The 23,341-nt window shown below is 42.4% G+C and overlaps 1 protein-coding gene across 4 annotated transcripts in view; it reads right to left on the reverse strand.

The window, feature by feature from the left end:
• SFMBT2 (Scm like with four mbt domains 2) overlaps positions 1-23,341 on the reverse strand; it is a 117,795-nt gene that overhangs the window by 61,386 nt on the left and 33,068 nt on the right. For 3 of the 4 annotated variants that reach the window (XM_083840518.1, XM_083840516.1, XM_083840517.1), the window contains exons 5-6: positions 5,943-6,031; positions 2,534-2,780 (exon numbers count right to left, since the gene is read on the reverse strand). In XM_083840518.1, the coding sequence (XP_083696644.1) occupies positions 2,534-2,780; positions 5,943-6,031 (336 nt within the window). The remainder of the gene's footprint in view (positions 1-2,533; positions 2,781-5,942; positions 6,032-23,341) is intronic. The other variant, XM_083840519.1, reaches the window with a different exon arrangement.

The following is a 23,341-nucleotide window of genomic DNA, read 5'->3' on the forward strand; positions in this document are numbered from 1 at the left end:
AATAATGCTTGCTAAAAGGTGAATGGCTAGAGAAATGCCAAGGAGAGGAAAAAGATGCTAGATGAAGACATGAAATAAATTTAAAAAGCAGTTAAATCAAGGAGAGGGAAGAGAAAACATAAACAATTTCATCAAATAAAGAGACCAATAACAGGTTTAGAGATAACAACTGGGAAGACAGAAAAAAAGGGAAATACGTAGAGAAGGAAACACAAGTGCATAAAAGGAAGAGTAAAAGGAGAATGGAATAGACAAAGAGGAAACACATATAGTTGAGGCTATTTCTGTATTGATTCACCAAACCTACACAGGCTAAGAGGGTTCAGAGACAATCAATGAAAAGGTGTTTCTCTGTAACACAAATTCTCTGTGAAATAACAGAGTGAGTGATATTCATGCTTTCCAACATTCACATGTGATTTAGAAGTGATGGGGACCACTGGTTCCCATCTATCTTTGAAGAAAAACAGACACGCTTCCAAAAAGCATTCAAGACCCCAAATTAGACCCAAGACCCATAGAAATTTGTAAGCAGCACAATTGCACGTATCAGGGTAATCACTCTGAATCAGGTGCAATGGAGAAAAGCCACATCAGAAATATCTGTCCAAAGGAGAGCTACCTTTCTTCCATCATTAGATATCCACGGGAAAACTTTGCCTAAGGCAAAAGGAGAACGAAACACAGACTTGGCTGATTTGCCCAACAACACAGGAAAACATGGAGGTCTGTTGTGCCAAAAGCTATGCATTAACCAAGAAAGCACTTCATCTCTCAAGGGAAATGGTGATCCTGGGGAGTCCAATTTAGAGGTGCAGACAGCTAGCAAATGTGGGCCATGCTCCTCAAGACACAGCAAGCAGCTTTGGGGCCCCAGTATAAGCCACAGCCCTAAGAAAAATACACAGGCTGCACATTTTGTGCCCCAAAGCAGACCACACATGCAGCAGGCTAGACTGCCATGTTTATCCAGATCACTAACTCCACAAGAACTCTCGTCAACCATCTTAACTTGACCAACTCAAACTACACCAACTCAATCACATGCCCTGAGTAGAGAGAAACGCAATTGCCCAGAAGCTTTCACAAAGTTTTTACCAATACTATTAGTGTGGTGTAGAAAATCCACCATTCCAGTCTTCCCCCACCGTAATGGGGTACAACCTGGATGGAATCACACATCCATACCCAGCTCCAGACTGTGCCAGTGAACTCCTCTGCAAGAATTACTCCAGGAGGCCACAAACAGCCCTGAGCCCCTGTTGCGCTGTGGTCCCAAGGCCTTAACAGACTCGCTAAACCTTATAGATCCTTGGTTTCCCCCTACACCCAGAGCCTTGCACTCCTTGCCCCACCAGTTTGATCCTGTTCCCCTTGCTGAACCCAGTCCCAGTACTTCAAATCTGATTCTAGCTGACCCCAAGGCCTACTTTTGTCCAGCCTCCTGGCCTAGCCTGCATGTGCCTGACTATGTCCTTTGAACTTGCCCTTGGGTTTGTGACTTCTGACCCCACACTCGCTTAACTGCAATCTCTGTCTCCCTTCTCCCAAGCTGCTTTGGACTAAACTCAGCTCTAAAGACCTTCTTCTCCAAGTTGCAGTCTCCTGATATTCAGTCTGGTCCAACACATTGGCAAAGACTTTGCTCCCTTGGAGAAAATTCAAAACCTGTGGTCTTGTAAACATTAAATATGCCATCTACCACTTACTCAAAGGAGTTATTCCCTACTTTCTAGCAACACACACCCCATAACCCCTTGACAGGCAGATTAACATAGACAGTCAGACAAACCCAGCACCATTCCACTGCACTTTCTGATTATACACACTGCACTTTCTGGTTATACACAAGGCAGGTCTCACTTGGCAGCTGTACAGCCATGTTACAGCAGAATATGAAAGACCTACTTTAAAGGGACCGTAAAGATCTCAAAGCATTTTCTCCAGCCCCAGGAAATTCCATGGAAATCCACTGCTACCCAAGAGAAATGTGTATGACCATAGAAAGAACGATTGGCAAGAGGTCTTTGGGTGAAGGGAAAGCAAATGCTGAGAGATGTCATCTAGAACTTGATTTGGCGAGCAGAAGACTTCTTCTAGGAGTTGGATCCAATCGTCTTTGTGGGTCCCTTCCAACTCAGCATATTCTGACTCTGTGATTCCTAGCATCCTCCACTAGGATGGCCAGGAAGACCTGGCCACCAAAACACCACTGAAAAGAGGTGCACAAGCAGGCACAACCTTGGACCATCCCTATAAGCTCTGCCTCTTGGTGCACAAAGCTGCTCTTAATGCACACTGATTCCTTTCAGGAGTGAGCTACACTAAACTGAGTTTATTAAATACATTTAATACAGTGCACCTGACCCACTTTAAACCCAAATCAGATGTCTCTCATATGTAATCTGTATTCCAGTTAAAAACTACCGTCAAAGCAACACGAATGCTGGAGAAAAAGAAATGGGTTGAACAAGTATCTCAAAGCATCAGTAAATAACTCAAAAGAAGACAGCATTTTGATAAGGCTTTTTACCTGCAGGTGGGTCCATTCTGTATTTATTCTCTTGACACCAACCGACTGGTCGAAGTCTGCAATCCAAGTAAAACAACCACTGGTCATAGGATTCAGTCTCCTCCAATCCCACATAGCGAAGGCGTAATCTTCCTCCAACATTTTCAACCACACTAACTATCCAGTACTGAAAGGGATTCTGGGAATCCTGCAGCTCTATTAAGGAATCAACTGTAATGAGGTCTACAGGGTTTTTTCCTCGCAGAGGCTGTTTGAATAGAAGCAAAACTCCTTATTTTAAACTTTATTTGAAGACTTCTCAAGGAAACAGATGACAGCAGAAGATTATTTTTGTTTTTCACACCATCATCCAAGCGATCAGCAAACAGTCTGTTCTTCTTCTATTTTACCCAATGTCTTCCAAGTGCAAATTCAGAAGTAAAACAGAAAACAACAGTTGTGCTAATTTCTCAACCGACATCATCAACAACAACAACAAAAAAAAGAATAATAAAAGGTGGAACAGCTCATAAGGCACATCCACTGAGGATGCTCCTGAACAACTCAAAGCCCAGTTATATTGGAGGATTTCAAACCAAATTCTCATTGGTTGCAGCTGGTAAGAACCAGTCACAGGATTGGGAACCGGTGTTTACCTAAAAGGCAACTACTTTGGGCATGACACTGAAATTGCCTTCTGTACGTTGATCTTTCCCACCAAAAAAATTTATCTTGCTCCTACTGGCATGTAGAGCAAATTATTCCCACTGTGATGGATGCAGGAGTCTATGGTGGTTACTCCAAAACTCATCAAAGCCAATAGCAGTTTCCCACCACATCAATTGGCCTTGGGATCACAGCCCAGCCACATAGGATTTCATGGGTCAAGCCAAGGAATGAGGTCATTTGCTCACACACAGTATTTCCTGTGATCCCAGTCTTGCAACCGTTTACACATGTGCTTAATGTTACACCTGCAAAGCTGCCGAGCACAGCCGTTAAAAAACTGTGAGACGTTTTCCAGAACAATACCTTTGGGGCTCACTGATTTGTGATTGTGAGCATCTCTGTGTTGTCAAGCTTTTCACCACTAATGTATGCGTTAGAGCTCTTTTTTCCTTTTTTTCTTTTTTTTTTCTTTCATTTTTTTCTTTTCTTTTTATTTTTTTTAATGCAAGTTCTAATTTTTATTCAATTTCTTACTTCTAGGGTTTTAAGAACAGCACTAAAAACCACTCCAAGAGTTGGAAGTATTGCTCCTCAAAGGAGACGCTAATCACAGGCACAATATATGAAAAAATGGGGCAATCTTTTTACTTCTGTATGCATTTGTCCCACTTCTACTTAATTAAACAATATATACTTTGACAGTTGTTTTTTTAAATATTAATTCTGTAAATCAGAGTCAGCCCAAAACAGTACCTTATAGGGGGGCTACAAGAAAAGGAGGAGAAAGCCTTATTTTTTCAAAAAAGCATTCTCATTGAATCTTTAAAACATTCAAAAGTTTGAAATGCAACCAAATTTGACTACATCTCTTTTAAGCCAAAATGCAGGCAACAGAACAAGAATTTGGTTAAAAAAATACCAAAATTAACTAAAACCTTATCACATGTACAGTTTTAACCAGACCTGAGATTAATAGATATTTCTCAAATAATATATCTACATTATAAGCAAATCCTCTACTGTATAAACTACAGGCTCCTACACGATCTCTTCAAATATTATTTCATAGCACAATGCAGTCTCAAAAAATAATAGTATAATAGAAATCAACTTTAATGTTATTTTTTTTCTCTTCAACTGCTTCATTGCAATAAAACATGCTTTAATATCAAACAATGGTATAATGATTTAGCTTATTATTATAAATCCCTGGCCACTAAAAAGCATCTATTGCTTCTCTGATTTGTGTGCTAGATTCTAAGCTAGTGGGTTGTCACTTACCCCTGAGAACACAATGGCTAAGATTAATAATTGGTTTGCTTGAAATATTAACATTTACCACAATGCAAGAACTCTAAATGCATAGCTAGCATGTTGAAAAGAAAACACGTATCACTGCATATTGATTTAACAGTACAAGAACAATCTGCAGCACTCACAAACAGCAGATCTGTCGACAGGGGGTTACATACATTGCACGACACAGACAGCACCAAGCGTGTATATTGCATAAAACACCAGAAAAGGGTTAGAAACTGTTTTAAGCCAAAGCACTCTTTTCCCTCTCTGCATTTCTGCCTTGGGCTGCCTACTTTCCCTACAAAAGGAAATGGAGTGGTTTGCAGTTACATTGTCCCATATGCCAGGGATGGGTGCAGGCTACCACTGACTTTTCACATATGCTGCCTGGGAATGGTCCAGAAACAGGGATGCAGCAGCCCTCAGGATGTGCATTATTTTGGGTTTTCAAGGGCTGTCAGGCTCACAGATTGGGAAGGGGGTGGGGGGAAATCCCCTACAATACACTATTAATTCTCCCTTGCACATGGTTTGTACTGCATGGAAGTAGGATGCAGCTGTGGCTTGTGGGACAAAATGATTTAAAATGGTGCCTGGAAGCACCCTTGCTTTCAAAAAGCCAACATGAGTGCTTACTCAAAGCTAAACCACTTGTTTGCTTTAACTCTCAGACTAAACACTGAGGGGCAGAGAGAATCATCCCCTGTAGGATGGGCTGTCTGCTCTCCAAATGCCCACACAGCATCCAAACAAGAGCAAGACACATCCCGGTGGAGAAGGTGCCTCGCTCCCAGTTTCAAGCTGAAGCTATGAGATTTTTTCCAACTATCTCAAGGCAAGCTGAAGTTCCCTGCAAATGCCTCAGACAGGCTGGGCTCCTGGCCGTCTGGGTGCACCCACAAGAACAGTCCCTTCTTCTCTCCTGGCTACCTATGACCGAGGTCACCTCACCCGACTTCCCTGCTAAATCTGACTGCTGCTTTTAGATCACAGAATCACAGAATCATCTAGGTATGGATGGAATGTCCTTGAAGGAGCTATTTCCATACACCTATAATCCTGGCAGTGCTCCCCATCAACGTCCTAACCCTCCCCTCTCCAACCTCTGTCCTGGCCTGGAAGTTCAGGTCATCAGTTTGGTGGAGGTGACTGGGCACTGAAGTCCTCCTTCCTACGGACCCCTTCAACGTTCTCCTTCACCACCCAGACTTTTACGAGTACCCATATTTCTAAAACCAACCCCCCAGCCTGAAGGCCAATAAACTACCCCAAGACTCAGTCGGAAGCAGAGCCAGCAGAATCAAGGCAACGTCACCCCTGACTTTTGGCCAGCACAGGAAGAGGCCCGCTGCCAGCACACAGACGCTGCAAGCACACAGCCCTACGCGTGGTGAGCACAAACACAGCTGCAGCATGCACATCGCGAGACGGAATCAGATAGAAACTGCAATCTAATACATACGCCTTCCAGTAAATTTGCAGGTGCAGTCCTGGAGCCGGTCAAATCGTGAATAAGAAACTCTGTCCAGTCCACGTATTTCTCTTTGATTGCTGCAGAGGGTGAGGGAAGAAAAGAAATGCTCAGCACCGCAGGCTGCAATGGATTTCCCACGTGTATTTTAGAGAGAGCTCCCCAGGGCTTATCAGCTCTGAAGTTTCAGGTATGATTGCAATCCAGACCAGGAAAAAAGCTGATTCATTGCCCAATTGCTTGGGCAACACACACACACGCATGTGGTCACATCTCCAAAATAAGGGAAGGGGTTGCTCCGCCGCAGCCAGTGACATGATTTACAACAGCGTGGCTTATCATCTCCATCTTTCCCATTCAAAATTGGCCACTGCTTGGGTAACCACTCGTTTGCTGCTTACCAGGTAGGCTCAGATATGATTTATAACGTCTCTTTGCATCTTTACTAATGACCACAGAGAAAAAAAAGTTGTGCTAACTTTTAAGTTTCTTCAAAGGTCAACAGAAACTATAGGCACTTTACTCCCCGAAGCAGAAAACTCAGCCCTGAGATTATCCTATGTCAGCTACTGAGTCAATACATATGCAAGAAGACTTGAACAATTTATCAGGAACTTTTATTTGTTAACTGTGAATTTTTATTTCATTTTTTAAAAATTGAGACTTTTTGAACTATACACTGTATGTCTGTGTTACTTTTGGGATCTGTGTCAACACAGTTTCTTAAGATTTAAACTAAAATGTATAAATGCTGCCTCTGGGATTCAAATTTTGGTTCAATTCTTGGTGAAATTAGTGCAAGTTGGACACCAAAAGTATTTTCAGCAAATCTCAACTCCAGAGATTCAGAGGCCTCTTTGAATTCATTGTGCACCCGCAGTTGGAAACCCAGAAGCCAAACTTTAATTCCACCTGTCTGTAAATGGGAATTAGCTTATGTCGCAAACATTTATCTCCCCCAAAAATCTTACTTACATGTTAGACAACCAACAGTGATATAGTCATGCTGTTAATCATACCAACACCTTCAGAAGGGAAAAATCACAAACATTTGAAAATTAAACCATTTCTTCCGAACAAACTGGACACATGGTTTAAAGATTATTAATCCATAGGAGAGTCCAGGAAGGGCTGTAAGTAACCAGCACAGGTCCTAAATAATGACATTATAGCAACCCTTCTGTTTTGCTCAGAAGAAGCCGAGTACTTTGCTTCACACTTTAGGGAAATACAACGTTAGTCAACCAAGACTGAAGCACTTCATGCTATCTGAGAAGGTGTAGTTGCAGTATTTAGAGCAGGAGGGCTTCAGATTAGAAACACGACCGGCAGAGGCTGTGAACTGTGGGCACAAATCTTGCCACTATTACCTGCAGACAAGAAGGCCAAACCTGAGCCTTCTCAAAATGCATTAAGTGGCCTGCTGCCAAACAACAAATAAAGAAGCACAAATTGGTTTGAATCTCTTCAAGAACAAGCACCTTTCAAGCCATAGCCACACAATTCCTGATAAAACAGCATAGCAGGGCCTTAAGTAAGGCAAAAATGAACTTGGTACCATGAGTTAATATTGCTCTATACAATCCCCACTGTTCATCCTCACTGCATGAAGGGAACAGCAGCAGGGAAGGACCAAAGCTGGAATACATAGAGTTATTTTTCTCAGGCCTCCCAGTTGCTTGTAGAAATGGGTAAAAGGCAGCAAGGACCTGTAACAGCTCTGTTTGATGGGAAGGGCTACAAGGGCCTTGGGATGGTTTCAGAGGAGGAGAGAAAAGTTGCCTGTAGATGTCATGACGGAGCTTTTTACGCGGGTTTGTCTCCCATGCCAATCATACTGCTTCAGCTCTTCTTTTTAAAAGGAAAATAAACACGTACCTGGTGTCAAATGGACACGAGAAACCGGAGACCCCACCTGAAGCATGGGTAGGAGTAGAAGTGTTTCAAACAACTCCACTCCACAGGAAGCCCCAGTATTCCATCAAAAATTGCTCCTTTAAACCCATCTCCTGGTGAGCAGCTCAGCCCAGGGTAGCTCATTCTCTCCTACTGACTATTTCAAAGAAAAAAAGCAATTTACTCTCTTCTTTGAAGACATGCAACTCATTTCCTTTGCTTACAGGCATGTACCTGGTGGGGGCTGGGATAAGGAGACGTGTCTCTCCTCTTGTCCAAAGACAGAAGGTAGATGACGGCCTGTACGTGAACCTGAAGCCCAGGAAGGGTAAGATGGACAGGTTAAAAAGGAAGGATGGAGAAATGGGTTCAGGCTGCTGCAACTCCATGAGTTGGCCACACCAAGTACATGCTGTCAGGGGTTTATGGGTGCTACACAGCCCACAGTGAGGGATAGTTTTTATTCCCTCCGTGCTACAGATGGATACACAGGCTGAACAGAGGTTTGGTATCAAGCTGATGAAATGCTCTGTATTTGTGCACCCAGCACAGGGGTGTTCATCACAGGTACTCAAAGCTTCAGTGCCTAGCAAATATTCATTGCCTTTGGGGGAGAAAAAAAAGTCAATCCCAAGCTGCCTGGCAGTAAATATTCCAAACCAGCAGCTATTTCCTTCAACAAGCTCAGTCAAGAGAGCCTGAAATTAGCAGGAGCCTCAACTCAAGAAATCAAAGCCCAGCAGAATTCAGAACTGGCAATACTCACACTGACCTCTGCGTGGCTCCTCCAAATCTCACCTCCCTTTCCAGACCCTGGGACCATTGGTTTTGTCTGATAATTACATGATACTGGCACAAAACTGGGAAAAACACGTTCATGCTTGGGCTTACTTCCAGTTTGGGCACTTGGCACATTTGGACTTTGGCCCAAACTCAATTTATACCCTAAATACCTTATGCAATCCATACAGATGGCCATGGAAAAAGGTAGAATCTATGCTCAGCAGACTTTACGTTAGATCCCATTTCTGAATTGTGCTCCTTCCCCAAAAGTCAGTTCTCCCAATGTCACTCAAACCATATGTTCAGTTTATAGGTCTAAACAACACTGCAAGTGCACTTAAATGTATTTAAAATCAGCAAACTTGCTGGTCTCAAGCTTCTATAAAATAACACTTAAGGTAGCCTGGAACTGCTCTAAGTCTTAGGCAGCACCAATTTTGCATGATTTCCAGGAGATTTATCACCTTTGAATTATTTAAGATGAAGGAATAGCCTGAGAAGAAATGGTTTATACAAGGTGCTTTCGCTCTCAACACTCCTGTTGCATACACCTCACCAGTTCCTGTCCACCTACACTAAGATAATAAACAAGCTTAATTCTGGCATCAGTGAGAAGATAGTAATTGCTGTAATGAATGAGACTGGAGCCCTTCTAATTTAGACTTCTGCCTCTCACTGCAAACAACGCTGGGTGCATCAGAGAAGGGTGCAAACTGAACTTCATGTTGGCTCATACCCACAAAGTTGTCAGCCAATTTTTTAATGCCAGAGCTCCGTTACTAAGGAATGACAAATGTGATAAAAAGAACACGGTTCAAACTTTCAAAACTGGCAGGAGAAAAGAAAAATAGTCAGGATTTTCAAAGTTGACAACAGATTTCATAAGCCTCCGTTTCCAGATGCCCAATTTCAGATGTCTTAACGGTGCCGGATTCACAGATCTCGCTGTCTGTCAGTCAGCCCCCTCTTCAATGCCTCTCAAAAAAATACTTTGTTCTGCCTAAATGACTTGAACCTCAAAGCTTTCGGACACCTAAATAAAACGGGGCCTCTGTCAACATTTAAATCTGGATTACGGGCTTCCAAAGTCCAAAAGTGACAAGCTGATCTTTGCTTTCAGACTGAACGACCTCAGCTGAAAAAACATACTGCTCCCAGTTTGTAAGCGGTTTCAGAATCATCCTCCCCAAACAAATCCAGCATGTTTTCCTTCATTTTAATCTTCTTTTGCAGTGTAGATAAAGGGACTCTGGAAACCTCTGTGAGAGAACAGATTGCACTGGAAGTTTTAGGAACAGGGATTTGCACTTTTTTTCCATGCCTGTAGAGCATGATCAGGATTCTCAGTACTGCAGTGCAAATAATTACAGTGCAAATATTAATTTTCAGCAGTAATGAAGTGAATCTGAATCATCACAAGATCTGCAAAAAGCCTTTGAGGACCAAGCAAAATGTTAAACAAGAATATTCGAACAAAGGAAAATCCGCTGGGTAAACGAGAATAGCTGGCAGTGTAGTGCATGGGTGCCCACACATCCATCCTGAGTATCTATCAGGAAATGCTGGTGCTTTTCTGGTGTATCTGACCCAGCACCTGTGAACCGAAGCACTGATTTTAGATCACTAATTCACATTTTGGCTTATTAGCTAGAGGAAGAATACACAACTGAACCTCTCCTATTGCAGACGTTCTGTAATAATTGTTTTTAGAGCCCATCTGCAGCAGGCTGGCCGCTTGGTGGGACAGGAAGGTGGAGAGAACATAAGACCCTGTTCACAGGGACCTAAGCTCCTGTAGTACTGCTTCTTTCAAAACAATTTTTCCGTCCTTAGATAACTACAGTGAGTCAGGAGCTGGGTTCATAGGGTTCAGATACCTGTGTCTTCTCTCCCTTTCAATGGCTCCATCATGACCTCTGTGGGACTGTCACCCATACCACAACAGGGCTCCAAGCAGACCCAATGACAAGAAAACATTTGAGATATCCTAATTACATTGGGACTACTTTGAAAATGACCCTGGGGGCCAAACACCATCAAATGTATCACAGGGAAATGATTCAGAAGAAGCAGAGATGTGGTAGCAGAAAAAAGACTCAGTGCCCCCACCGATGCAAAGGCCACAGTGTGAGCTGAACTGAACGATTAGCCACTAAATAATCCAGAGAGGAGCCAGGCATTAGCAGTGCTCTCAGCACGGGAAAAGTGATCTTCTGAAAATGCCAGCACCTCCTAACAACTCTTCTTTCCTTGTTCAGCAGGCGACACCACAACTTGTTGGGAGCCACAGCTTGTGTACGCAGATGTGCTGATTTCCTTTGGATTGGGTCCCCTTCATCCTGGAGCCAGCACCGGTGGTGGTTTTCACACCTCAGCACCTCCAAGGCCAAAGGCTTTAAGGCGTCTTCCTGCCATAAAAATGCTGCAAACCACCTGCCTTGGAGCAAGGCACCCAAAACTGAGGCCAGATCCACACACTGCTGGGCCATGGTGTACCCACAGCAGTTATAGGCAGCCAGTAGCTCTGCTCCAGATTCCATTCCCGAAGGATTAAATGCACAGAGAGTAAGATCCAGTTGGATCTAGACCACTACAAAAGGACCTGAGGAAGACCCCTGATTTCTTACAGCTGTTCCCAGTTCACAAGAAGCAGTTAGTTGCATGGGTGCACCAATCCCCAGACTCAGCCAGTGTCCAGCACTGGGCTGGTTGAGGCCGACAAGGCTTTGCCACTTCCTAACAGACCTTCATCTAGTTATCCACGCCTGCAAAAGTAAAAACCAAGTATCCCTGCTCTGCTTCAGTCCCTGTAGCATGTTACCATGGAGAAAAATGCAAAGCCCTCTTGCCTTTCTCAGTGAAAAATACTTACTTCAGAGAGCAGTTTCTAGTTTGGCTGGTATTACAGCAGATTTTTAAATTAGAAAGAAAATGGACCCTTCCACGTTAAGACTCTATTTATTGCCTCAGAATTGACGGTATGGGCTATATAACTGAGCTCCTCTTTCATGGGGCTGAACTCGATCAAAAACAGGTTGCACCCAATATCCCTCAGATAGTAATAATTATTCCCACTTTTTTCTCTATTTGATTCATCCTGCCCCAAAGCTCTGCTTGTACGTCCTTTCCTCTCCTTCCCCCCTTTCAGCTCCCTGCCATTTTCTCACTTCTACTCATTTATCTCGTTTTCCTGATGACTCTGGGTTGCCAGAACCACGGGGGCATCTGAGGACCCGGCACTGCTGCAACCCAGGTCAACGGCTGATGTGCCAAAGACCTTCAGCATCACTTACTGTGCACCCGATTTCCCCTTTTTCACTATTAACAGCTCAAAAGTGGCCCTTTCCCCTTGCATTGTGCATGCTGACTACAAAAGCCATGCAAACAGAGGTCAAAAAAGTGCAGAGAGCTGCAAACCCTGCATCACCGCATTCCCTGTAATCATGCTAATCACATGCCTGAGAACCAAGGCGGCTGCTTCGTTCCCGGTGCTGCCACCCTCTGCTCCTGCAACCTTATAATCTCTGTGCCCTGCTTCAGCCAGAGTGTATAATGGGTTCAGATTTATCTGCCTCTCTAGAGAAATAAGAGATTAAAAGAACATTTACAGTCCCGTGAAAGCACTGAGTCATAGGCGCTCCATTCAATGAGTATGAGATCCTATTATCACATTACCAACTCTTGGGATTTTATCTAGTCTTTAGCAGTTGCTGTTTCTCTTAAAGGCATTTCTCCTAAGGTCACAGCATCATATGAAAATCCTCATTTTCTTCCCTTTTTTTTTTTTTTCCTTCAAGAACAGTGTACTGCGAACTTCAGGAAAAAGCCTTGTAATCTAAAGGACAGTGAAGACAATGGAAAGAACATGCACTTTTTTTTTTTCCTTCTTGGGACATTTTTCTCCCCCACAAGCCACTCCCTCAATTGGCAGGAGCAAGACTCAGGAATTTGAAGCGAGGCATTCAGTAAAGGGAACAAACTGCTGCACAAATACCTCATTGGGTTACAGCACCTGGATAAGCTACTCCTCCGAAACACCTTTACGCATCCCATGGATATTCTCACCCTTCTCATCTCCAAGGAAGGCATAAGAAGCACAGAGGCAGAATAGGCCAAGACTATACTTCCACCAACAAGGGATCTTTCAACATAAATTACTTCAAAATAATTTGTGGCATTCAACCACACACCTGCACCTTGACCAGTCTTGCAAACACAGTGGCCAGTCAGGGGCAGAGGATCCATGCCACTGGGCAAGAAGCTTGAATAAGGGACAGCTTTTGACAGTCTTTGGCATCAGTGATACTATATATTAAAGAACAAGATAATGACCTATGCCCATCCTTCTCCATATCTTCTGAGCACACGTCGGGTAGACATGCGGACAACGTAACACCAGCCCATCCAAGAGGACCTGTGTTTCTGCCACCAGTAACGCGGCACAAGACAAGTAATAACATCAAATTATGCTAATTTTTGTCCTTACTTAAAAAAAAAAAATGCTGTTTGTAATTTATTTTTTTTAATTACCCAGGATTACAAGCAGCCTGCCAACATCTCCACTGGAGAATCCCCACTGGTCCCCGTTAACCTCTAAACATCCGAGTTTCAATTTTTTCATACCTGAAGCAAGGAGCAGAGTCTTAAATAGCTTTATAAAATGGTTTTAAATCTTTGGAATAAATCTGTTAAGCGACAACTCTCTCACTGTGGTAACTATTATTATTAAAAATTTAATTCCTTCCTGGGATTGGAATGAACAAAACTGGTTAACAAAAGGAACTATAACTGGACAGGACCCGGGAAATTCTTATCACTCCATTACAAAACAAGCTAAAACACCAGCACTTCATGAAAAGGCATAATAAATTTCTCAAATAAGTATTTCAGGATGCTCAAAAGTTTATAGACAAATAATATTAAGACATGCAGTTTTTGAAAAGGTAAATAGCATACTGCAAAAATACAGAAATGTATCATCTGATACTTTTTAAACTGTCATACATTTGATGCAGTATTTATATGTTATAAAGGTCTAAACATATAAATATATGTTGGAACTAAGTTACAAAGGTCTAAATGATAGAGTCAAAATGAGATGTCTTCATATCAAAACAACATAGAATGCTGAAACAATTTGTTTAGACTTCACCCATCAAAACAATTTGTCAAAACTGACATGTTCCTGCAAAATATTTCCATTTTGATAACAGATCATTTTGACAGAAAATGGTTGAAGCTAAACATTTTCAATCAGCTTGCTGAACTATACAGCCTTGTGAACCAGGCTGGAGGTGGAAATGGGACGGGGATGTGGGTGCTGCCCCTGCTCGAGGATCCCCCGTGCCCCTAAGTAAAAGGCTCAGGCTGTGTCTGCACTGTTTCTGAACCATCCCCAAGTCCTTCAGGGAAGGGAACAACCTCTGCTGTGGACCCTACAAAGCCTAGCACAAGATTTCCTATTAGGCATTTCCAAAATAAAATAAAATAAAATTTAAAAAGCTACTTAGTGGCATTTTCCATGAAAAATTGCTGTTTATTTTTTGTTCTTTCATGGGCTCCCTGAAAAAAGCCAAATGTGGCTGGAGACACCTTCAAACAACTTTCTTATTTAAAACTTCAAACAATCTTCTGTTCTCACACCAGCAGAGTTCTGTGGTTTGAATCAGATCAGAAAATGAAAATATAGTGCCAAGAAAAAAAAAAAAAAAACCATGCATCAAAAGCTGTTGATCTCATTTCCTAATGATGCAGCCATACATTTCAAGGGATATAAACCTCAGAGCTCAGACATCACCTTCTATATACCTACCTGTCTTAAAAATGGAAAGCCTTCAAAGAAAATATTATATAGGGGATTTTCATGGAAAATGGAAATTATAAACGACTTTCTATCAAAGAATACACCCATGTTCAAAATATATTCCTGGAGTTAGCAGTACGTCGTGGTGCCATTTGATGCATTTATAACAGGCTAATGTATGAAAGGGTGATAACTGTAATGGAATGAGCTGCTCTTGTACACTGTTGGAGGATGTTGGTTTAAGCTATGGATTGATCTACTTGCTCTTATAGCTGTTAATTATCTAATTACTTTCTATAAATAAAACTTTGAAAATGTGTAAACATCAAATTAATCTTCTTTGTTTAGACCTCATGAGCTACTTCATATAATAATAATTTTTAGTTTTCTTCAAAATCCTTGGCATGCTCCATTTTTCAGGCTACTCCAAACAACCCAACGCCATTTCTAAGAAACCACCCATGCGACACTGTTTATGATTTTGATCCAAGAAAGGGCCAATGCACAGATTTTAATCCTTGTATACCCAATTCTACATGCACCCTTTGATTAGAAAAAGTGAAGAGAAGTAAAGATGAAAAAAGGCACGAACACTTTCAGTGCTTTACGTTCTCACATTGAAAAATTCCCTTATTGTGCAATTATACTGAATTTCAGTATACTGCAACTGTTATTCTTCCTTTTGCCATTCAAGGTGTCCAGAAATGATCCACGTACACTCTTAGCTAAAACAAGTAAAATCACATGGAAAAAATTTTCTCATTGTCCACATTAGACTTTACTTCCTAACATCCTTTTAGTCCTTCACAGACACACTATTCCCCTCGGGCTTCTCTAGTCCTTAATTAACTGTTACTTTTTTAACAATAAAAAAGCAGCATGTGGTTTGGGAGTTGCTTTTAATTTCTTGCAGTTTGCTTTGGTCTGTGCTTTGTGTCCAATAGGTGGAAGAAGAAAAGGATGTGGATGCTGTGGGAGAAAACTGTGTGTGCGTGCAGCAAGGGTGAGTGGATGCTATTACATTAAAGGTGTTTTTTTTGGTGTTGTTTTTTTTTTTGAATGATGCCAAGGTCTTTCAGTAATTAACTCGCTGCAGCTCCAAGGAAGGGGCTGCTCAGCATGTTGAACTTCACCCAGAACAAAGCAGCTGGCAGGAGGGTCACCACCAGCGACCACTGAGGCATTTCCACGCAGTACGTTCAGCTGTCTTAGCTGCAAACACGTTATGGAAACGAGCACACTCTTCTTCAGAGCCCACTGCTACGGCTTTCTGCTTACAAGTTAAATTGTCCAAGATCAGAAGATAAATTTGCCTAATAAATCCCAACAGCACGGTGACCCCTGTGCCATTAGCCCATGCAGCCTGCCTTGATTGACTGAGTACAATGGTCTCAGCTCCCCATCCTGCATGCAAGCTGCAGTAAATGATTTACTCATAAGTACTGTGATTAATTACTCCCCTTCAGTTAAAGTCTATACCCTCCTTGCACTGGATTGCTTAAAATAAAAAATAAATAAATAAATAAAAAAGGAGAAGTGTGTTGATAATGAGAAGCGGCTCTGCTCTATCTAGGTGGCATTATATATCAATTGCAATCCGATTAAGTAGATAAAGAACAGAAGTAAATTTAGCAGCTCTATTTGCACTCGTCGCAGCCTTTCCCTTCATGCGAGCTGCACTGTGCAGCCAAGGACCACTGAGACACAGCACTGGTCTGCCATGGGAAAATAGGAACTGGGGAAGAGGAAGAGCCAGAGACAGCAAGAGGGGAGGGAAACTCATCTCTTCCCATCCTCAAGCCTTGCAGGAATGCAACAAGTTAGTTCACCTGGTCCTCAATGTACCTAAAAGTCACCTATGGCCATCCAGTCTCCAAAGGGTGGTGTTCATGGGGCAGTCAACTTTCTAGAGCATTTGCCATGAGTAACCCATTTTTTTAAGTGCTTTTACATTAATTTCACCTGGAACACAATTTTGAAACCTTGTTATCTAGGTTAGGTACCAAAGAAGAGGAAAAAGCTTCATTACAGTGCCACAAATTGGGGAAAGCAGCTGCCTGGCAATTTACTTGGGAACATAAAAGCTTCTCCAGACATGAACATTTTTACTTGGGCCAGTTATCTGTCCTCTTGCATCTGCAGGCACAAATGAAGGCTGATCATTCTGATTTTGCTACAGCATTCAACATGGTAAAAGAGGGATGGTTTATTTTTGGATACCTATGTAAAAAATTAGGAGGAAACCTGCTGTATAACTACAAAGGTGAAGAAACCCCTTCACTCAAAGCTAGTAGTTTCTACTTCTCCAAATTTTCTTAGCTCTTCCCTTATCTAAACAGAGATTCTACATTTTTATGCATAGCAATAACACTGCTCTCTGCCCAATTCACTTCCATGTGCAAGGTGACTAAATTTCATTGGTATCAACAACAATATTAGAAGTTAAGCCAGAACGGCTCACTTGAATGGTCTCACTCGCGTACACACACAGATAGAGCTGCTGAAGGTATTTTTGAAAGCCAGGCAAAGCCCAGCATTTGAAAACTCTGAACAAACCATATAACCATGGGGGTTCCTGCATCATTAGTATCAGTGTCCATTAGGGTGACAGCTCACTGTGAAAATAAGCATCCAAACTCCATGATTCTCTCTACTTAACCCCAAGCTTCCATGCACATTCCTTGATTACCTTTTCCTCCACTCGCATTAAGTGCTATGCTCAACGCACAGAAGAGTTGTATCACGTGAGATGAGAGCTCAAACTCACAATCTTCAGACCCAGGAGTCTTAATGAACGCCTTGTCAAATCAAGAGTTCGGGAGCATTCAGGGAGGTGGGGAACCTGGTATTTTGATTGTGATTTTGAAATCCATTTTTATCCCATTAAAAAAAAAAAATCAATTTGTATCCTTATAAAAAAAATAATAACAATAAGAGCTCTGTTTTCCAGCCAAAACCAGCACCTTAAGAAGGTGTTCAGAAGTGGCCCAGGTCACAGACCTCAGAGGGAGATGGCAGGAGATGGGTTATGTGTGTACCTACATGAGGTGCAGGTAAGTGCACCAAATATCCAGCACAAGATCACACTTAGTAGGCAGATTCTCAGATATGTTTTTTTCAAGCTGTAACCCCTCTGGGTAAAAACAGAGATGGCATTTGGCCATTCTTACACAGACATGTGCTGTTTCAGATAGATAGAGATACACGGACACTTTGTAAAATCTGTTTTAAAAAATTTAAGCAGCCACTGGGGAGGACATGCATGCCCGTTGCTGGCCCATCAACACCCTGATAAAGCCAGCAAACAGCACTTCATATGCTTCCTGTGCATTAGTTCCAGACAAGAAATAAAGAAAGTGAAGAAATGCACATCCACAAAGCAAAATGCAGCAATTCTGGGATCCGTCCCTATCCAAGTTAGCTCCAGAACCAACAGAAATATAGCCATCAGCTTGCTTCACACCCAGAATTAGCACCTCTGCACAGCACCAGGCACACATTGAGCCATGCCAGTAGTTGTTATGGGTTAGCATGGGGGTCTCTCACATAGTGCTGCATTGCACCAGTTCTCTCTGATGCTAGAAAGTGGAGCTGGTGGAGGAAAGGAGGTCTGGAGCCACCTGATTCTGGCCCAGATGCCAAACGCTGTCCCCTTGGCTCTCCTTTTCAAGTGGTCACAAGAGGCACTTTTATGTCCTGTACCTTTGGGATTTCAAACACCAGCCCCAAAGGGGTTCTGCACCATTACAACATCTAAAAGTCATGGGCCACACTGTAACGAGATGTCATTGCAATATAAATACTGTGCCCAAGGCTCTGACCTCACACCTTCACGCTCTGTCCAATTATCTCACACACTAAGTGCCTTTTCTCACTTCCAAATCCCATAGCCACTTTCTGAAGGCTGTTCTTTGGAGACGTCTCTGTAAAATGCAACAAATTTACAGCAGCACAATGTTCTTACATAAAGAACAAACCAGTTCACTGCACAATTACCTCTTTTTCTCTGGCAGTGCCAACAGTCTACAGCAAATATCCACTGTTAATGAAGGTATCAAAACACAGAAGCACATACAGAGAGAGACCTGATGTCTAAGAAATCCATTCTGCTTTTTTTTTTTTTTTTCATTTCCCATCTGCTACAGAAAGATGAGAATTAGTGGAGATGATGCTTGCAGTTTATTATATGCATTGCATTGTTTAAAACACAACAGAAGAGTAATTTAGACGTCTCTTTTTTCAGCTCTGGTGGGAAACATCAATAAAAAAATCAGGTTGCAAGTTTTGTTTCCTGGTTCCTGGCACTAGACTATGAAGAGAATGACTATTTTTTCTTCTCTATTAGCAAATTCATGGGATATGCATGAGTCCAAGAAAACAGACAAAAGCACATTTTTGACTTTCAGTTTTTCTGCCTTTGAACAGATACTTCAAGACTGGATTTGCCTCACCCATATCTAAAATTGCCTTATCCATATCTAAAATTTAAGCATCTCGTCTCACACTACCTATTTTCAGGTGCTGGGGCTATGTGCAGGTGAAACATTCCTGCCTGGGTGGCCACAGAGTGGCAGTCCTCAAAATGAGCCTTCTCATGAAGACACAAGTAGTGATTTGAAAGCTAAAAGCAAGTGATTCCAAGTGATATGCAAGGGGAAATGGCCTGAAGTTGCACCAGGGGAGGTTTAGATTGGATACGAGGAAAAATTTCGTTATTGAAAGGGTTGTGCAGTATTGCAACAGGCTGCCCAGGGAAGTGGTTGGGTCACCATCCCTGGAGGTCTTCAAGAAACATGTATAAGTAAAACATAGTAGCATGGTTTAGTGGCAGACTCCAGTACTATGTTAAAGGTTGGATTAGTTTATCTTTGAGGTCTTTTCCAACCTGAATGATTCTCTGATTCCAAGCAAGCCGTTGCTGTTTTTACCTGGACCCCCAACCCAAGGCATGGATACATCTCAGAGAGAACAGGCAGAGGGACACCTTCGTGGAAAATATTGGCTGGACTCAGGCAGGAGGCCAGTGCCATGGTGTTTGAATTGGTGAGGAGCAGTGCTACAAGGTACAAACAGCAAACCAGGATACACTAGATCAAATTTAAGGATTTGCTTATAGTTCTCCGACAATCTCACCGCTCATGGTCAGAGCATGGGCCGCAACTGAAATCCAACCTTCCCCACAACCCAACAGTTAGCCAGCACGTTCCCAAATTACCAAAGAAATAGCTGACAAACCTCATTCACCATGATTTCACCTTCTGACACCCTATGAGGTATAAACATGTGTTAAAAAAAATGAATTTATCATTTGCAGCTCATTCTGAAATTAATTGGAATTGTATTGCCTGCTTCTAATGATCGAATCCCATTTAATCACTTTGGAGCCTCTCGGCTGCGTGACGTAAGCACCACAAATCAGACCCTGGAGGTCCTTATGAACATTCATCCTTCCTGAAACTAATGGTATGGTCTGAGCACAGCCAGGCCCTGTGAGGTGCTTAACATCCTATGCACAAGATGTAAATTCATAATCATCGTTGCAAGACCAAAGAAATACTCCATCGAGACTTATTTTGTGCTTGCTAAACATGTGTTTTCCTCACCCGAAACTAGAAAAGGGCTTGAACTGTAAATCCCAGGATCAAAAAAAATCCCTAACTTTAAAGAGTTTAGATCTGAATTGGAGATCAACATAGAGTATTTCGCAAGGTATAACCTGAAATGCAATTAACTGCATGTTGCAGGATTTGAAATGGAAGCAGCTTCTCTACAATGTTCCAAGCCTCTCTGAATTTTAGCACTTTAGCAACTCCATCATTATGGGATGCAAAGACTGGATGTGACAGTGCTCTGATGAACCCAAGTGCCTTCTCCAGTACACCAAAGGCTCCTAAATCTCAGTGCAGAGCTATGGCTCACTAAACTCATTTGTGAGCTCTTAATCTCATCTTCAGTATACAAGGCTTCATCAGAATATTTTTGCCTTCTTTGTTCCTGAACCAATATTGTAGGTGCTTTATGGGGTAAAAGGGCTTCTAAACAGAGCCACCTGCTGATGTCAAGGCTGACAAGTCCAAGGTAAACAGCGAACAGCTCAAAGCAAAACAAGTCTCTATGTAAGAGGCATTTTCACTGCCCAAATGCCCAGGGCACGGATCTGTCACACTGCCAGGAACTGCTTGGTCACCTTGCCAGGGCTGCAAAGCATGGGAGAATTGCAGGATTTTCTTCTTGCCTCTTCAGGCTCCAGGTTCATCACAGCAGAGCCTCCTCATTAAAACTCACACAGTACATAGCAGAATGTTTTCCTGGGTTTGGCAAAGTTTTCTCTGGATACACCTTCTGTATTAACTCCAGCAGGTTGGGAAGCAGCTGCATTTTTATGTTACAGGCATAAAAAGCTGAACTTCCCACATTTTTTTATCCATTCCCAACAGTGACTGTGGGAAAAAGTGTTGTTTTTCACTACAAACACAGGAGGTGGATGCTCTGCCCTGCATCAACAAAATACCAGTCAAGAAGTGCTGTAGCACATCCTTAAGCCAATTTGGTTGTTGTGTTTTTTTTCTTTTTTCCTATTGTGATCAAAATCAAACAGGAATGAAAACACACAGACGCATAAAATAACCGGGAATTCAGAAAAAAAAAAAAGCTTTTCAATTTCATGCAACAGTGTCAGATTTGTCCCAGACACATAAAATAACTGGGAATTCATACAAGAAGCTTTCCAGTGTCATGCAACAGGGCCAAAATTGAGCCAGAATTTGTATTCTGAGTTGGAGGAACTGCTTTTTAATTCTCACCAGGAAAATGCTCTATAGGACCATCACTTCATCTCTGCACTGCCTAACAGCTACCTGCACGGGCTCCAGGAGCATATGGTCTGCTTCGGGAAGCGAGCCCCTTCTGTCATGACTAGGAGCCCGCATTACCATGTGTAATGAGAGAAAAATCAAGAGCAAGTCACAGCTGGCTCGGGATCACGCTGCCGCTTGCATCTGCTCCTAGCAGCCTCCCAGGCTTGCTAAATGCATGCTCCTCATGAGCGACCTTGGAGGTGCTGCTAGCCTAGCGTAGGAAGGGATGCTCTGCTGAAGACATAACACTGGACACATTGGTTTGTCCTTGCCCTAAACAAGCCCAGAAAATCCCCCGAAGTCCACTCAGCTACAGCAGACATAATTTAATCTTCAACCTGATCAAAAAAAGGTTCACTGAAGGAACGTGTATGCTGACTGCTGTGTGCTCCAGATCAGGTCCCTTGTGCTATTTACCCTTCCCAGCTCCTACAGAAAGTCACCTCCTTCCCTGATACAAAGGCCAAAAACTGTGCCATGCTTATACTATAAATGATTGCTTGGTTGTGGTTTTTTGTCTGCTTGTTTGCTTATTTTTAAGTCTCCACAGATGTCTCCACTTGCAATTAAGGTTTGTTGATGATTACATCGCCACATTAACTACCTAAGCTTAGTCTTCCAGTTGAGGTGGCATTTTCACTCCAAAATTCCTCTGGGGGAAGTTATGGGAGACTGGAGAAGGGAAATTAAAAGCAATTACCAAGAATAGCCATTTAGACTCTCTCAATTATTATTTTTAAAGAACACTTTATAAAATCCCATTTATCCGGACATTAATTATGTTGACCATGCCAAAGAAGAGTGCTTTGTTAAGCACTGTTATGCTTTCAGGGTCAATTTTTGCACTTTTCTATGGTTTCAGGGCTTCTAGCTCAACAGCTTCAGAGCTCACATACCAGGATGTGTGTGACACGGGGAGAACAACCCAAAAAAGACACTGCTGGACGTTCCAGGTGTGGAAATCTACACAGTCATGAGCGAGGCACACACCTCAGGGACCCCTGCTTGAATAAGGACGTTTCAATCTCTTCAATGACAACTCAACACATCTACAAAAAGAGCTGTTTGGCAGTGAACAGATTCTCAGCCATTCTACATTTTCTTCTGTATTCATATGGTTTGCAGCAAATAGTGGGGTGACGTCAAACAGTGGCTCAACATGAAAGCCCAGTACTTCTAAAACCGACTGTCTCCTCAGCCAAACTTTTATTTAGGAGCCCCATTGGGACCTTAATTGTAAAATAATTTACATGCTTCCATCCCTTGAAACTTAAGTGTCTTGGGGGGAGGATTTTGCTGTTTTGTGCAATGGATTGAATGGTTGTTATTTTTGCAACAATCAATGGGATATTTTAGCTGACATGGCCTCAAAAGTATCTTCCAAAAATCCACCCCATTTTACTCGTTGCTAAAATAAAAAAGGCCACTCAGGAAATCTCTGCTCACAGAGAAGCCTGATGTCTGCTCACAACCTTTTCCTCCAATATATTTCCTTGGAAATACAGTTTCTCATTCAGAGTCATGCTGCAATTACTCTTTTCCCCCTGTATCTTTGTTCCTCCAGCACAACTCACACTAAATGTCAGGTGCAGAACCAACGGTTTAGTCACAGCAGCGGCTGCAGCGTTATCCCACAGACTGTGACCAGAATTGTGAGCAGCAGAAGGCAAAGCCACAGGATCCAACTACTTATCTTAAGCCCTCTGAGCATCCTGAATGGCGCTCGAGTCCCATCCAAACATGCTTTCCGTGCAGGAAGTCGGGAGCCACAGCAGAATTTGGTGCTGTCAACACTTCCAGATAGATCAGTCAACTATTGAAATATTCAGCCAACCATCAGCCAACTGCCTCAGTGCTACTTCAGCAAGCCATCAGTCTTAGCAAAAGGTGCAACTAGATAATCTAGATCTAATCATGATCTAGATAAACACAATCTAACAATTTCCCTAAATAATATTAAACATAAAAATAATAGTACAGGTCTACGTGGGTTTGGACAATCAGAGCTTCCTCCAAAGTTTATAACACAACCCTTTTTTTTGCCACGACCC

This window comes from Anser anser (genome assembly GCF_964211835.1).
Source record: "Anser anser genome assembly, chromosome: 1".
NCBI lineage: Eukaryota > Metazoa > Chordata > Aves > Anseriformes > Anatidae > Anser > Anser anser.